The sequence below is a fragment of the Poecilia formosa genome, unplaced genomic scaffold (genome assembly GCF_000485575.1).
Source record: "Poecilia formosa unplaced genomic scaffold, Poecilia_formosa-5.1.2 Scaffold156, whole genome shotgun sequence".
NCBI lineage: Eukaryota > Metazoa > Chordata > Actinopteri > Cyprinodontiformes > Poeciliidae > Poecilia > Poecilia formosa.
The window spans coordinates 998,400-1,016,397 of record NW_006800095.1 but is presented as its reverse complement, the minus strand read 5'-3'; the positions used below and the strand labels follow the sequence as shown (position 1 = coordinate 1,016,397).

General features: G+C 39.1%; 1 protein-coding gene across 1 annotated transcript; it reads left to right on the top strand.

Annotated features, from left to right (window-relative positions):
- The first annotated feature begins 3,758 nt into the window (after nt 1–3,758).
- Nucleotides 3,759–16,527, top strand: LOC103146344 (noelin-3-like). The gene is made up of 6 exons (XM_007564212.2): nt 3,759–4,306; nt 6,972–7,115; nt 10,179–10,334; nt 11,675–11,894; nt 12,812–12,918; nt 14,899–16,527. Exons 1-6 carry the CDS (start codon nt 4,238–4,240, stop codon nt 15,574–15,576), a joined length of 1,374 nt encoding a protein of 457 aa, XP_007564274.1. The 5' UTR covers nt 3,759–4,237; the 3' UTR covers nt 15,577–16,527.
- Nucleotides 16,528–17,998: the final 1,471 nt, after the last annotated feature.

Below are 17,998 nucleotides of genomic sequence, written 5' to 3'. Positions count from 1 at the left end.
TTGAAAAAGGTTATCATTTTGGAGAAAGTCTCATCAACATCAATATTTCCACTAAATAAGAGGTGAAAAAAATTGTTTGATAAAGGAAAAGCCTCTCAGACTCTGAGCGTGACAGCACCAAACTATTTTTATATTAGATAATTAATTTAACTTCACATAATTATCATGTCATTATTATCATTATTTGTTTGTTAAACATATTTACCGTGTTTGATGTTTGTTGTAAATGACAAACAACAAACATCACAGACTAACAAGTTTGTCGTTTATTGAATGTACAGCAGCTATAAAGCGCCAAGACAAAGGTAAACAAAGGTAAAACAACCCGAACAGGTGATCAACTCTAAACCACTCGCACCTTTTTACTCTCCGTCTCTCTTTGTCAGTTAAGCACACCCGTTGCCATGGCAACCTCCTGCGCTCCTCGAGCCGACCAGAGATTACGTTAAAAACATAACATTCAGTCCGACACGATATCAGGTTTGCACGCTTGATATTTATTTTGCGGTCATTATTAAGCCTCTCATAAACACAGCGGTGGTTGATTAGTTCATTTTAAACTCCTGCTCTGCTAGTTATTGTGACATCTGTGTTTTTTTTTTCTGTGTCCTTGTTTCCCCGTGAGTCTCTGTGGTGTCCTGTCCTCCCTGTTGATTGATCCCAGCTGTGTCTAGTTTTCCTGATTACCCTCCCTGTGTATTTAAACCCACCTGTTGTCTTTGGCTCTTGTCGGATCCTCGTCGTTTATCATTTGTCTGCTTGCCTTCACAATCCAACTGTCGAGTCCTGCGTTGATTTAGCTCAAGTATTCAGTCTTCCGTTTTTCAGCTGCTACCGGTATTAGCTGTGTGCTAGTGTTCCTGCCGTGCCGCCTGTACTGGACTGTGTTTTGAGCTTCTCTTTATTAAATCATCATCATCATCATCATATGGGTCTCAGCGTTCTCACCACCACAAACCACAACTCATGACATTTATTTTGACAATGGAACCGAAGCGCACAGAATTGCGCAACACCTTGTTGAAACAATTATCACTGATATTATTTTTGTTGTGTCATTAATTTGAATACGTTTTTTTGTTGTTCTTTAATAAAGTTACGAACGTTTTGATAAGGAGTCAGAGGAAGACGTGCTGGTCTCAGCCTCCTGGCGGCGTTCAGTGTGTCACCTAATGCNCCATATTCCAATGGATTCATACAGAATAAAATCCTGAAGCTAATAAATGTAATATTTATTTCTCTGACAGCAGAAAAAAATTGCCTGAGGTATCTTTAAAAAAAATCCACTAGGGTGGAACAGCTTGAGCTTTGCCCAAACAGTAAATTTTATTTGCATGCACAATGAGTGCCTCACACATTATTTAACGCAGCGTCTCGTTATTTGAAAACAATGTGTCATATTAGAGTATGTGACTAATGGCTCCAGCCAGACAGGCACATTACAACTGCACTGCACCACAAAAAGCTTTGTGTCATTAGTTTCAGTAATATGACAGGTTCTAAATCCCTCCGTGCAGTAATGAGATCTGCTTAATCAGAAATGTTTCATGCAGATCAGTCAAGTAACGCAAATTTCTTTTCTGTTTGCTCTTTAACAAGGCAGTAAGAAAGATAGAAATTTAATTTCTGCAGTGAAATAGGAAACTGATTTAGGCATATACATTATTGAGGAGAATTATTGTTCCTTTAAATGTGTTTAGTGACCCATCTTCTTGTTAACACCCTTTAGAACAAGGTAAACTCTGCTTGGCTTTCCTACTGTTTGAAGCATTGTAGTAAATCTACAGACAGTGAACAACCACACAGCTGAAAAACAGTAAAGCTGAAATTACTGAAGAGTCGTAATGTTTTGCTTCGGACATGAATACATGATGAATGCAATGGTCACCTAAGACAAAATGAGCATTTGCAAAGCCTGCAGTCAAACATGAATTCATAAAGAAAAGGTCTAAACCAGGATTTGTCCACTGAGGAAGATGTTAAGAGAAATTTAATCTAAGAACAGTTGCTTAGCTGGAACCGTACAAACTAGCACTCCATCCAGAAATTTAAAAGCTCTTTTGGTAATATCAGTCTGTTTATAATTGAATACAATCGAAACCTCTATAATACAAGAAACTAAATATCTGACATGATCTATTAAAATGTTACGATTTCTGCTCTGGTTCTATATGAACAGTTACTCTGCTGTGGCATCTCTCCTCCATTTTTTCCTCAGCAACAACTACTTCACCAGTAAAAAGCTGCCAAACGCTGAAAGTAGTCTCACTTTCCTACACATAATCAGTCTGTGTTTTATTGCTATAAAGTAACATAACTGTCGAAACAATATTTTGTGGCTATTGTTTAGTTCTCACTCTGTCTTCAGTTGATTTCCCTACAACATGTTAAGGTTTCCATTGTTTTGATTTGCATAGTGTATTTTATAAAGTTCCACAGACATTGTGAAACATAGCCTATTATTTTGTTAAATAAGTAAATAACTATTTTTCTATTTTTTTTTCTTTTTCTTTTAGTCATTTAGTTTTCTAAACATACACTGTTAACCAGGGATGAAAGTAGTTTTAAATTTTTTGGGGTACTATGACCAATAAATAAATAAATAAATAAATAAATAAAATATTGCTTCTTTGTGTGCTTTGGAGTTTCTGTGCTGATTAAGTTTTTTTGATAAGCGATAAAAGCTGGTTACCTCTTAAATTGCTACAAAATAAAACTGTATTTCCTCCCTCAGCCCACTGGCTGCAATGTCGACACCTTGATATGCCATGAAACCTAAATTCTGAACATCATGGCATGGAGTGCATCCCAGTTTTCCATGTGTGGCATGTAACCATTCATTTTAGCTTTTAAACTGGTTTTATTGATCCTGTGTCCAGACAGAGGGATAATCAGCAGCACAGCATCATGACCTGTTTGTTCTGAAGATCCTGCAGCTTCCACTTCTCTTCCTAACATGGCGCCTCCTCACCCTGACTCTCATACTGACAGGAGGAACCNGTTAAGAGAAATTTAATCTAAGAACAGTTCCTTAGCTGGAACCGTACAAACTAGCACTCCATCCAGAAATTTAAAAGCTCTTTTGGTAATATCAGCCTGTTTATAATTGAATACAATTGAAACCTCTATAATACAAGAAACTCATGACATTTATTTTGACAATGGAACCGAAACGCACACAATTGCGCAACACCTTGTTGAAACAATTATCACTGATATTATTTTTGTTGTGTCATTAATTTGAACACGTTTTGTTGATGTTTTTTGTTCTTTAATAAAGTTAGGAACGTTTTGATAAGGAGTCAGAGGAAGACGTGCTGGTCTCAGCCTCCTGGCGTCACCTAATGCTCCAAGCACGAACAGTTCAGAAACAATATGAAATGGGGGAAAAGTTATTTATTAACTGATTAAGTCGTGTTTTAGATTGTTCTTGAAAAACTAATCAGTCAGGGCTGATTACTGGGTGCACTGCACAGTGAACCCACTGATGTTTTACAGCCGCTCCCCTCTCTTGCAGGTACTGCGTACCCCCGCTAAGTCTTTTGGAGGTACGCAGTACCCTACCGTACCCCCTTTCTTTCACCCCTGCTGTTAACTCGAAAACGCCGTGTTGTGTGTATATGCTGAATTCGCTACAGTCTGAATTAAAAATATTGAGGAGTAACAGTTTCCAAGCGTTGTTCTCCACTTCGCAAATAATTGAAACTAAAACTGAGGGTTTTTTTTTTTTTTTTTTGTTCGCCTTTCATGTAGCAGCCAATCTTCCAACTCCGACGCACGGTGACAAAGACGCAGCACTATCAGCACCACCTTCTTATTTTCCGCTCAATACAACCAGCTGCAACTTTTGTCGCTGCGCAGCTGCTGCTGGATCCTCCTCATAGAAGCAAGCTGGGCTCATTTAAAGCCAAGACAGGCGGCTTGATGATGTCACATCCGTGGAGTAGGGTCCTCTGAACGATTAGCTCGGATTTTCGCCGCATGCGTGCCCACAAACTTTTTCCCTCCTCCTGGATGCAAGGTTTCTCCCCGCTCGGCCGGATGGCACGCGTGACGGACACGAGTGGTTGGACGTGCCGCCCTCCTCCCGATTCCCTGGAAGTCTCTGTTTTAACCACAGAGTAGTGGACGCGGCGGCCAAGGCGCACGGATATATAAATATACATATAAAAAAAAGAGGGGGGGAAAAACTTCAGATTTTTGTTATCTAGGGTTGCTTAGGTGAAGGTGGAGCAGGATGTGGTCGCTGTCCGTGGTTCTGAACCCACTGCTGTTCCTGCTGTTGTTCGGATACTGCCCTACTGTGGTGAGTTACCAAAACACAAAACTACCTCACGTTTGCACCTGAAACATAATATGAACACGAGCGGATCTGTTTTTTTTTTTTTATACGCGCTGTTAGAAATGTGAAGTTTAGTTTGTTTTGGGAGGAGCATCGCATTATCGTATCTGATCATTAACACAGGAATGAGTCACCTTAGCTTTCTGTACTTATGTATGTATGTATTCATTCTGTCTTCAATAGAAACAGAATATCTATCTATCTATCTATCTATCTATCTATCTATCTATCTATCTATCTATCTATCTATTCATTAGCACAAGGTTGACTGTTTTCATAATTAGATTTATTAGCTGTCTTCTTTATGTTGTACAAAAATACTAAAGTTAGACCATTGGTCGTGGTTTATCTTAGCTGTATAGCAGTAATTAAATTTTGCTTTTGATGCCCCTGCAGTTAGGGATTTATAAATTTGTATATTTTTGCACATATGTCAGATTTGGTCCTTTAATTAGCATAACAATCAAATATACCACTTTATGGATGGTTTCAGCATCTCAAAACATTTTGAGAGTAGTTTGGAAAACAGAACCAGCAGCTTGCTGATTACAATACCAAAACCAAGCAATGCTCAATTAGGTTCATCTCACCCATGTAGAGTTCTCCCATTTTTTTATTTTTTTATTTTTGCCGGTGTCTTGATTGCAAAGCAGTTTTCCCTCACCTTGCCAGGACTGGCTCTCTGGCTTGTAACTCAGAAAGAGAGAAAATATTTTTAGACTGAAGGAACACTTCTTCAAAGGAAAGGAGTGGGAAAAACTCATAATGAGTGCTCAAAACAAAGGAGGGACCAGCTGTCTGAGTTATTTAATGGGGGAAAACGAAGAAAGTCTCTGTGCAGTGTTCCATTTAAACAAAAAATAATCAAGTGGGGAGAGCATCTGGCTTGGCTAGGCATCAGAATCGTTTTAATATGAGAAAATGTGAGTGTGAAAAGAGGGGGAAGGATGTGAGTCACTCAAGAGACAGTAGAAAGAGCTTTTTCAAAGATTACTGAGACCAAATTATTTCAGAGGTCTAAAAAAAATAATCAGAGCTGGAGATGTTTTTCTACTTCCTCCTGCTTTTATCCCAGCTGATTGCAGATCATAGGCATGTCACGTCGGTTTGTCGGCGTGCGCACTTGTCCCCTAATAGTTTGTCATGATGTCATCCTTTAGCAAACTTGTCAACATATTTTTGAAGTGTTTTCCAAATTTCATGGAGCACACGATTAGCACAGAAGCTCTAGTTTGCATGTAAATACGAGTTACTGTATTTAAATAACCTTTTCTGAGCTGATGTGATATTCTATTCTAAAAAAGTTTGAAAAAGAATGAATTTCAAAACACGATTATGTTAACGCCTTATTTATACATAAGGTATATACACAAAACTCATGTCAAAAAGAAAAAAAAATATAGAGACATACATAAGGAAATGAAATGCTGCTTCTTGATGAGTCAAAAAAATTGAACTATCTGCATTGGCTCGCTCAGAGAGGATGTGCTTTTTGCATCCTGTGCCAAATGTTTTTCAAACTGCTCAGGCTGACAGTCTGGGGTGAATGGCAGAGTGAAATGATGGCTGCACTTAAAAATCAGGACACCCGACTTTTATTTAAATCCATAGGCTTCCAAGTTAAGCACATTGTTCCCGCTGCATTCCCCCTTGGGGCTTCATTTTCATTATGATGAACACATTCAACAAGGGCTGTCAAAAAGGCTACTATTTGGGACAAATTTTTTGACCACAATTAAAGTTTATTGGCACATGCCAACACTTCAGGATGCTCAGCACTGTCTTTAAATCTAGTGTGCCACTTTGTTACTTCTGTTGTTCTGATTTTCAGAAGGGAATGGCCAATTGTTTCAATTGCAATTAATTTATGACAAGTATTGCTGTAGTAATCAAGCGATGGGTGGATGGATGGGTGGATGGATCGATGCTCAAAGCTGGAGAGTGATGCTAAGTGTTTATTAAAAACTCATATTGTCCATATAAAGATTCAAAACTCCATCCAATGATGCCAAACCATGGTGAAAGTTTATTTTCTGAGTCTGGAAACAGAATAATGTTCCTTTTCCGTTACATTCTCACTCATCCAGACCTGATAAATACCTGAATCTTAGTCCACATTTTTTAACATTTTCTGGACTGGGAAAGTTGTTTTTTTTTCTCTCTTTTTTTTTGGATTTAGACGATAGCTTTGGAGAGCCTGTTGCATGTTCTAAAGAGGAGAGAAAAATGCCTGAATTCATGTTTCTCTGTTACTCCCTGCAGGGTTTTATATTAAACAATAACTGAACAGTACAATTTCAAAACTCGTGGTATTCATCAAGACTAGGCAAGACTGTTTATAGTTGAAGAGACAATTCACTGGAGACAACACACATTGAACAAAGACGTATCTTACAACAAAAGCATTTTGTTCTTCCAAGACTTTGAAAATAAGTTTCTGGAACGGGTTTGTGTCAAAGCTTTTGGGAAATAAGGCAACGAATGAAAAAGCCACAAAAGGGAGGAAAATAACCAAACATTACAGCGATAGTATGTGCTACTTTTGTTACGACGAGATCATCGGTATTCGTTTTCTTTGTCTCCACAGAGGTATGTGCAGTGAATTTATGCTTTGCATGTTTGTGTGCAGACCATCAGGCCAAAGGAGGGCTGGCAGGTGTACAGCTCAGCTCAGGATGCAGATGGGCGCTGTATCTGCACAGTGGTGGCACCTGAACAGAATCTCTGCTCCAGAGATGCCAAAGGCAGACAGCTCCGCCAGCTCCTGGAAAAGGCATGAACGCACCTACACACACACACACACACACACACACACACTGAAGTGCATGCAAAGTCTTTTTTACAATCAGCACACCTGAATTTATACAGACATTGATTTTCAGCTGTTACTCATATCACTTTGCTGCTGTAATCCTCCCATAGATTGTAGCAGCCAGATTCACAACACCGTTTTCTGCCTCTGCATCTATTGCATGGATGAGATCAGCTAAATGACATGTTGTGAAGATGAGATTGGCTTCCATCCTATCTTAGCAGAACTGGAGTGTCATCTGTTTTGCAACCAGTGGGGGCCATAAAGAAATATTGCAGTATTTTTTGAAGCGAGGTTCCATTAGAAGAAACGAGTGGTTAACACTTTACCCGCAGTTGAGAAGGAATTCAGCTTAGTTCATCCTTTTTACCTTCTTGAAACTACAGACATCGCTGTGGTTAATGCAGACACTTTAAAACTCTCATCGCATTTGCATTAGGTCATTATTTATAAAGAAGCTGGTAATTATTTATGGGGGAAGGTAGCAGTTCACCACTAATGATTTTCCTGGCCAGAAGGGAAACATAGTCCCTCAGATGTGTTCTGGGTCTACCCTGTTGTTCCCCTCCCCACCACCCTAATGAGACACTTTGAAGTCAACTCCAACAGGAGGCATCCTGGTCTGATGCCCACCTAAAGGGACTCCTATGCAGGTGAGACCAGGCTCTATGTTGAGCTTCCCCCAAGCTGCAGAGCTCCTCACCTGCAGTGCAACCACACAGAGGAGCTAGCTAATGCTACCTGCTTGTGTCCAGAATCTTGATGTTTTGGTCATGATTTATGATCCATATCTCTTAACAGTAAACAAATCTATTTCTTCATCATATGAACCAGAACAGCACATCCATTTCCGCAGAAGAGGCCCAACCCATCCCTCCATCTCCAGCTCCATCTTGTAATTACTCATTAATAAGACATTACTATATGTGAACTCTTCTGACTGAGGAAAAGACCGGTTGACCTCTGACCAGGAGAGAACAATCCACATTTTCCTCCCAGGAGATTCACCACTCTTCTGTGAGCCTCTCTAGCGGAGCTCATGGCTTGAAGATGTCAACAGAACCAGATCATCTGCAAGTAGAAAATATGAGCATCTTAATTCCTAAACATCCTAAAGTTCCCAATTCAAACGCCATTCCTTCAAGGACCACAGTGGAATGGAGACGAGGGAAAATGCTGACTGCATCATAGAGCACAAGCTTGACTGTTTTCATTGTGCTGTGATTATACAAGAACTGGATTTCATCGCTTCCCCCCAAAAAATTGCGGCAATCCTGACAAAATATCTTAGGAAACTTGGTTTTTAATCATGATGACTCCACAAGGTCTAAATCCAGCATCCCAGGAAGAATCCAGTTCACACTTTGTGCTGGACAACTCCATTGTCTGCAATAGAGTTGTTTTCTCCTCAGTCCTCAGAGTCTTGGCGACTAAATTAGGCATAGACATTATTTACAAACCAGGGGAAACGCATGGTGTATGTAGTTTATGTTTCACACATCTACTAGCAAACAAATATTACAGCACTGAAGTCTCTCTCTGAAGTGACTGTTGCGTTCTGATTTAGCCTACATTTAGCCACTGTAAGCCGATGCATGCTCTCTGTCATTTGCTGGGGCCTCTGACACTAATGTACTAAGCTGCCTCAGGGCTCCGGAAAGGCCTTTTCAGCATCCCTCTGCCCAGGCCAGGGATGAACGCAGTGTGTGATGGTTGTGCTGCTTTGCTTCTGATGTGCTCCAATAATGTTGGCTTTATTACAATGAGAGTCAAAGAGAGAGAAGAAAGGATCACTTTTTTTTTCTTGTCCGTGTGCCCTACAAACCTAGTAAGCTTTTTGTTAAACCAGCAAAAAGGGTCCCTGTATCCTTGTTCTTCTCTCAAATAAACTACCAAATGCTGCAGATTCATTGACTTTTTTTCTTGATATCTAAAAGAAACACACAAAAGTCAGATATTTATTGAAATCAAACATTTGCATGCACTGTAAGCCTTTTGTTCCCACTAGCTGACATAAAATCAAACCATTACTTACTTTTGCTAAATGTCTTCATATAGGTTATTTTAAAAACATGTCTTCATTAAGGCAGACTTCAAATACATTGGTTTCTTGAGTGAAATCATGAACACATCTAATAAAACTGCTGAGGAATCTGGTTCTGTGTGTTGCAGATGAAAGTATTCATGTGGGGAATGAATACTTAAAACAACCGTTAAAAGCTGCGTAAGGATACTGGCAGAACCTAAGATTTGTACCAGAACGGGTTAAAAGGCCACTCGGTCCAAAAGAAAAGCTTGCAGTTTGTAAATGCACAACTAGCTTAATTTGTTGGGACACCTTCTATGTTCTGATGAAACTAAGTTATTTTTCCATAAAGGCTTGAAAAAAAGTGAATGTTCAAGCCTTTGAGCACTACCTCAACGTCAAAGTAGTACGAGGGTGGCAGCATTCTGTTGTGTGGTTGTTTTGCTGCAGGAGGGACTGGTGCATGTCATAGAATAGAAAGAATATTAAATGGAAACGCTGGCATCAGACAGACATTAAAGCATCGGAAAAAATGGGTCTTCCAAATAGGCAATGATCCTAATAGTTCAGCAAAGTTACATACAAAGAGGTAAATCCCAGGAAAGTCAAATGTTTTAGAGGCCATTATAAATTTCTGATCTCAGCTCTACTTTAGTTTGAATTGAATTTGAAGGAAATAAAAATCTAACCATCATTCTGGCACTTGGCAAATGGAAACAAGGAAGTTTAAGTGCCTTTCTATGACAGTCAATGAGGAATGAAAAGCTTGTCTTCCCTTTTTATACAGTGTATGTAAATCTGATTGAAACTGTACGTTTTGAAGCTGACACATCCTGCAAGTTTGCCGAAAGGCAATCACACTGGAGGTCAAGGTGTTGTTTCGTTTCTGGAGAACGTAAAGTGAAGCGAGGCACTAAACAGCTGAAGAAGAAGAAGGACATTTTAATCTGCCGGTGGACGGGAAAATCAATGCTGCACCGTCTGATTCTTTCCAAAAGGTACAGAACATGTCACAGTCAATCGAGGTGCTGAACCTGCGCACGCAGAGAGACTTTCAGTACATCATGAGGATGGAGAGCCAGATCAAAGGGCTGCGGTCAAAGTTCCGGCAGATCGAGTCGGACAGGAAGACCCTCGTCAACAAAAACTTTCAGGTACTTTCTGTTTGATCTTTAACTGCGTGAGAAACATCTCAGAGCGGTTTTTGTACGAGAAACCTGATATGCATGTGAATACATAAAATGTAATCCTTGACAGGATCATCAAAGGTCCACCTCTGCCCCAAACAAGGACAGGTTTTAAAACTGAGACACTGTTTGACTGCAGCAATAAACCTGAAAACATTGAGGTTTGTTTGATCTATAAAAGGGCAAACCAAGGAGAACACTTTTATAGAATAGAAAATTACACACTTAATTACTTTCTATCTGTAATGTCACCTTGGAGTTTCAACTTTTATCTCAGTTTTTTGTCTCAGTTCTCTTTCCATTGCTATTTGGCAATACAACACTTTTCAGATATTCCTAACAGAAATTTTAAAAGACTATAACTTTTGTTCCCTTTTTATTACATTACAGCCACAAATTTCAACATATTTTGCGGGCAATTTTAGTTACTCTTCAAACACAACATAGTTCAAAAATGTGTCATGGAAGAAAAATGAAATATGGCATTCAATAAAAATCTGAATATGTGAGATGCATTTGTATTTACCAACCCTCTGCCCCCTCACTCTAATATCTCTTGATAAAATATGGCTTATCCAACTGCCTGTCTGTGTAACTTTGAACAATGTCACTGTGCCTTGACCAAAAAGGAGCAAAGTGACCCCAAAGCCCCTCTGGATGAGCTGCAGAAATGTTCTGCTCAGGCGCTGAGTAAATCTGGCCTTTATGGAAAAGTGGCTAACAGGAAGATACCTTAAACCTGTAAGGGTCCAACCCTGTTGGTTTAAGCCCCGTCTACACTGAGCTGGTTTTCGGTGAAACCGTAACCTCGTTGCGATCCAGCTGCTCGTTAACACGCCTCCAGCGATCAAAGTGTTTGACACCAGCACTTTTTGAAGCCAAGTCTTAGAGTGGAACTTTTCCAGAAGGGGCGGTGGGTTGAAATGTTTGAATACAAATGAGACACCAACAAATTCCTCTAAATCGTTTAGAAAATGTATCCATTATTAATCTTGAATTTTAAATTTGACTTGAAAGAACTCAACTGAATTAATAAGTAGACTCAGTCTGGACAGGTTGTTCTTTTAGATCTATTCTTTATGTGAAAATTGAAGGACTCTTGGGCCCCATCATCAACCTGAGGACGCTATGAATGTTTCGGACCATTTGCTTAGATTTTTATGGGATTTGATGTAGAATATGCTAAAACTGGTATTTTATGCAACACGCAAAAGTGAAAGCGTCATGAATAAATGGAAAAGAGGATTTGCAGTTGTTTTATATCACATAATTACAGTCATTATTCATTTTCTAAATTACAATTTCAGGATCTGAAGGGGAAGATGGAATCCCTGCAGCCACTGATTCCGGTCCTGGAGCAGTACAAGACGGATGCCAAGCTAATCTCCCAGTTCAAAGAGGAGATCAGAAACCTGTCCAGTGTGTTAATGGGCATTCAGGAAGAAATGGGAGCCTATGACTATGAGGAGCTGCAGCAGAGGGTCCTGAACTTGGAGAACAGGCTTCACAGCTGCATGAACAAACTCAGTGAGTGTCTCCAATCAATGACAAAAACAGAAAGGATAACTGGCACATTTCCTGCTGCTGCAAGCAGATTGGCATTTTAGCTGGAGAGCAGGAAGCACGACAGAGCTGGTGCCAGAGCCAAAATGATTTTAGTTGATTGAGAAAAGCCTCATTTGGCGTCACAGGACATTATGTTTTATTGCTGTAAAATTGTGAAGCTTTGTGCCATGGCATTATAACTTACAGGAAAATCCTGGTTTTATTCAAAGTGAACAAAATCAAATGTAGCCTAAAAATATGATTTTGTTTTGTCAGATCTGATTCTCTCTTCTTTGTTGACATCTGCAACTGGGACATGAAGTGTGATTACATCACTGCACCCACTGACGCTTAGCTGGACTAATAAGATCAATTCTTCTCCCAGAGCTACCTTGTCTTGCGTTAAACGCTTCCATAACTAGATTCCACAACTCACTTTTATCTGCCAACGTCTCGACATAAATAACTAACTGATCTATTCTAACAGGAAATCCTTTGGTGCTTAAAAAGATGGCTTGGCCGTAGTGTTGGGCTGAAGCCATTTGATTGAGTTGTTAAAATATGAACTTAATGTGAAACTGATCAACTTGTACAAGTGTTGCCTTGCTGGGCATTTCGAAGAAATAAGGTGTCTAGCCGGATGAAATTAACTACAACTGAAGCACCTCTGATAATAAACCATCAAAAATAAACATTTCTCCGCGTTCAGACAGACGTGGTGTGGTTATACTTCAGCACTTGCGTGTTACCTTCCCCTTGTATTTATTCAGTCGTGAGAGCTGTAGTGTTGGCAGTGCTCACAATGCCGCCCACACTTTAGTTGCTGCCTGCACTTTGAGTTGTACTCCAGTCATAATATGAGAACATAAGTGATGAGAGCCGTGTGACGTGTTTTACAGCATGTGGCAAGCTGATGAAGATCACTGGGCCGCAGACAGTGAAGACTTCAGGGACACGGTTTGGAGCTTGGATGACTGATCCATTAGCTTCTCTTAAAAACAACAAGGTGAGTTGATTTGCTCTGATTTTCTGCTGTGCAAAACGATGTTTGCAGATGGTCTAAGATACTTAACATCACCCTTAGTCGCTTCTTCTAGATGAAAGACATTTGTGATTAAAAAGTAGAATTACTGCAGTTCTCATCGTTCCCTGTATAGTGCAGTGGATTTGTAATTTATATGTTTACATTACATAACTGTCTTTGATAGACAAAACTCCAGAGTGATAAATGTCTAGCTAAGGTTCTAGTTTATTTAGGTTTGTTGTTAAAAATCAGGTGTACTCTTGCAAAAGATTAAATGTATATCATTTACTGGAGATTTTCTCTTTAAATGTTATCTCTACTCAAAAATGGATGTCATTGAATGGATTGTATATTTCACAAATTAAATTCAGTAAATCAGAATTGTACATCATGTAGATTTATTTTAAATGTTGCAGAGTTTAAAGGATACTTTCTGTGTCGCTCTTCCCCCACAGGGACAGATGTCTAAGCACAGCATGTAGAGCAGGTCACTGAACTCATGTAGACAGGAAGCGGCTCACATTAGTTCTCTTCTCTGTAATTATCATTGGAAAAGGTGGAAAACGGTTACAGTACTGGGGAAAATGCAGGTTTGTTAACTCAACAAATATTGTGGAGTTTGGTAAGCCATGCATATAACAGCAGCCATGTTCCTTTTTTTTTGTTTTTTTTGTTTTTTTTTAAATTGGATATGCAAAATGTCATTTGCTTACATAAAATCGGACTGTAAACAAACAAATATTTAGAAGTTGAGATCAGCCAATGAATCTGAAACGGATAACATGAAATGTCTTTTTTGGGACTCCAGTCCAACATTTTGGACTGGATCAGAAAACACTTGTTACTGGAAGGCAGCCTAACAAACAAAAACTTGGAATTTAATACTTGACATATGCTGCAAAAAAACAAGTATGAATATTATGCAAGGCTGCATGGTGGCACATTTGGTAGCATTGTTTTGGGCTTTTTCTAAATGGAGTTTGCACGTTTCCCCCATCAACGTGCGTATTATCTCCAGGTACTCCAACTTCCTCCCCCAGTCCAAAAACACGACTGTTATGTAAATTGATCTCTCTTAATTGCTTTTAGATGCGAGTGTGTGTGCATGGTTGTCCGTCATGTGCCGTTGTGTTGCCTTTTGATGGACTGATGTCCAGTGTGTGTCCTGCTTTGCCCAGTAGATGGGCATCAGCACACCTGTGTCCCTGGAAGGAACGTGTTGATAGGAAACCTTTCTGTTATTCACAGAAAATGCTCAGATGGTGATGTTTAAAGTCTGTAAAGCAAACTGAGTGCTTACTAAAATCTTTTCTTTTGTTTGCAGAAAAAATGTTGAATTATTTAAATTTGACTTTTAATAATTTAACTTCATTATAATCTTTTTTTTCTGTGTAAAAAAGTTGAATTATTAACATTCCTAATGAGTTGACCTGCTGAGTCTAAAACAAGCCCAAATGGTTTATGACATTAAGCTTTACTAATACTGATAAGATATAATTATACGGCGGCAAAGAACATTCAAATATATGTTTTCTGTGTATTGTACCCCCTGTTTTACTGTGCATTCATTGCACTGACAATCATATTATCCCATCCAGGTAGTGCACTCTTTTGATAATTACCATTTTTTTGAGGAGGTGATTCTAGAAAATACATCGAATTAAGTAATAATTATAATATGGCCCGTTTTCCAAGACCAGATAGTTTAATCACCAAATAGTTTAATGCACCAACAGTAAATCAAGTAATATTTTATATTATCAAAAAATGTTTATTGCAGTTAATTTTATACAACGTTGTTGTCATAAGAAAAAGGCTGATTTTTATGTGGTCAATTTTAACAATAATTATGCTGCTTGGAACCTAATCATAAGAGTTATCTCTTATTTATCTGCATCTGTAATCGTCTTCCATGCTTCCACTTTCAAACATTACAAAAGTGTTTCCTGCATCTGTCCACAGGTTTGGTACATGGACAGCTACACCAACAACAGGATCGTGAAAGAGTACAAATCCATCAGTGATTTTGTGGCAGGAGTTGAATCCATGACCTACAACCTTCCTTTCAAATGGGCCGGAACCAACCATGTCGTCTACAACGGGTCTCTGTACTACAACAAGATGCAAAGCAACATCATTGTCCGGTACAGCTTTGAGACGGGCCTGGTCATAACCCAGAGGGCGCTGGAGTCAGCAGGCTTCCACAACGTGTACCCGTACACGTGGGGGGGCTTCTCGGACATCGACCTCATGGTGGACGAGCTGGGCCTGTGGGCCGTGTACGCGACCAACCAGAACGCGGGGAACATCGTCATCAGCCGGCTGAACCCGGACACCCTCCAGATCCTCGACACGTGGAACACGGAGTACTCCAAGAGGAACGCAGGCGAGTCGTTTATGATCTGCGGCACTCTCTACATCACCAACTCCCACCTCACTGGCGCCAAGGTGTACTACGCCTTCTCCACTAAGACATCGACGTACGAGTACACAGACATTCCATTTCACAACCAGTACTTTCACATGTCCATGTTGGACTACAACGCCAGGGACCGCGCCCTTTACGGCTGGAATAACGGCCACCAGGTCCTGTTTAACGTTACACTTTTCCACATTATTAAAACAGAGGATGACTCTTAGGGACACTGTGCAGGTGAGAGAAGGAAAGAAAATATACAAAACTGGAAGGTTGTGCCTAAAAATAATCAGATAATTTATTCTCCTTTTAATTTACTTTGTTTTACTCATACTAGTTTTTGTTTTATTTTTGCCTTTTTTCACTGACTTACCTCTTTTAATATTAAACTTTAACTTATTTCTGTACACTGATTTTCTTATGAGTATATTCTATTGATAAAACAGTTTAAAAGAAAGATAAAACTGTGCAGCTTTTTGACCCCTGAAACAAACGGAGACGTTTCTGTGGCATTTTCCTCTTCATATTTATATTTTTTTTTTCTCTGATGTAGAAAGCCCATTTATTTATGCACACTAATTTAATCAAATCTTTGACTGTGATCATTAATCATTTATTCTTTCCTTGCCATTTATTGATATTAGTATAATTATTCCTGCTTTTCACTGCCTGCATTTAGCTTTGTATTGTTTCCCATCTCAAATTTTGCACTTGACCTTGTGACATGTGGGGAGGGACCATAATGTACCTGTACAGTTAATGTACTTGGCCGTTTTTGTGTTTATGTGGGGGTTATGTGGTCATCACAGCCGCTGGATATCTTGAAGTACCAAGTCAAAGTCCTTAGCGACCACTAATATCTGACTGCCTTTAACTTAGTACTCTGAGATATTGTAGCTTTTTTGTAACTTTAGCAGCAGTTTGTATGCCTTATTCTGTGTAGTATGTGCCGTAAGCCGAAGGATAACACTTCTTGTGCATGAATGTTGGCTATCCTGATGGCATTTTTACTGTGTTTGTGTGCATTTTGTATTTGCACAACATTGCATTCTCCTCCAATGAAGCTATTGTCATGATCCAGTTTTACATACTGCGCTAGTTCAGTTCATTATGTGTTTGTTTGTGTAAATAAGACGGTATCCATAGGAAAATAAAATATTGTTTTCATAAGACTAGTGATGTATGTTTTTTTTTTTTTTTTTAAATAATGAAAATGTCTTTAAAAGATTTATGGGAACAAATGTCAAAGATCACTGCAGTTTTCAAATAGCTCAGTGCTCTTACAGCCCCTGGTTACACTACTTCATTTTTTTCAGAAGATAATTCTTTTGTTTTTGTGTGCAACATATTTTTACCCATAAGCTTAAACTCTAAGAGAAACATCTGCCAGTACATGTTCAGCACCAACAAGTCTGAAATGGTGGCCAGAATCCAGTATCCATGCCCACAATTTGTTCATTACAGATACTAAATCAGATCTGTGCTAATTTTTTGTACAACATATGTGACGCTCTAGAATTTATGAAGGATGTACTTCTTTTTAACCAGTATAGCTGCTGTCTAAATGCTGCAGAGATGAGGACAACAGAAATAGAGGGATCAAACAGTGCAGCCAGAACGCGCCCCTGAGTGAAAGCATCAACAAACCGTGTAATTAAATCACCATTGGTATGGCAAGGTTACGGATGTTGACTTTGACGTGGGGATCATTTGAAAGGAACCTTGTCTGAACCTCAGTTTTAACAGGTTTCATTTATTTAAAAAATATTGAAGTACGGGATGTTCAATTCGTGAGTAATGTGTCATTTGTTTCAGCTTCGTGTGCAATAAAAAGTTGAGAAGGTAAAAGAAACCCTTCTTCTTGCTTCTTCTTTCTAAATGTGAAGTTTTCAACGGGGGATAATATGTGCAAATCCCTGGACAAATGACACATTCTCTCTCACAAGCTCCAAGACAAGTATTGCAAGTTTTTCCTCCTAATTTTCAGGCTGCCAGTCGAGCCAAACAAGCTGATGCTTTGAAAAGATGGAGTGAGATTATCTCCTGCCAAATCAGAGGTCTTATTTTTGCTGTACAAAAATAATGAATGCAAGATGAGCAGATTAGCAAGTGAAGAAATGGATTTTTGAGGTAAGTAAATCTAACAGTAAATAGCACTCTGCACACAGTGAAACCCAAGAATAGAAGTTAATTATCAGTTAATTATCTGGCAAATCCGTTTTTTTTTTTTGTTGTTGTTTGTTTTGTTTTGTTTTTACAAATCCTTAGGATTAATGAGGGAAGCAGGATTCTCATGAGGCAATTCTAAAAAAAAAAAAAAATCCTTAATTTTATTTTCAAAAAGATTACAAACTTTCACTACACTCCAAACCATTCACTTTTTACACTTTTGCAGAGGTCTGTTTACTTTTTGGAAAGTCTTTCAATCTTTTGGCAACCTTTAGGACTGAGGAGATCTTATGATGCTAAGGTAGATTATACACATAATCATCCCACCAGTCTCTCTGTAGCAGTCAGCAGTATTTTTGATAGTGTGAACACAGACCTCTTATATCCTAATCTCTTGCAGGTTGGATGCAGAGCCTCCTCTCCATGTCAGATCAATACACACCAGTCAGACCGGAAGCATCACAAAGGTCAAAGGAG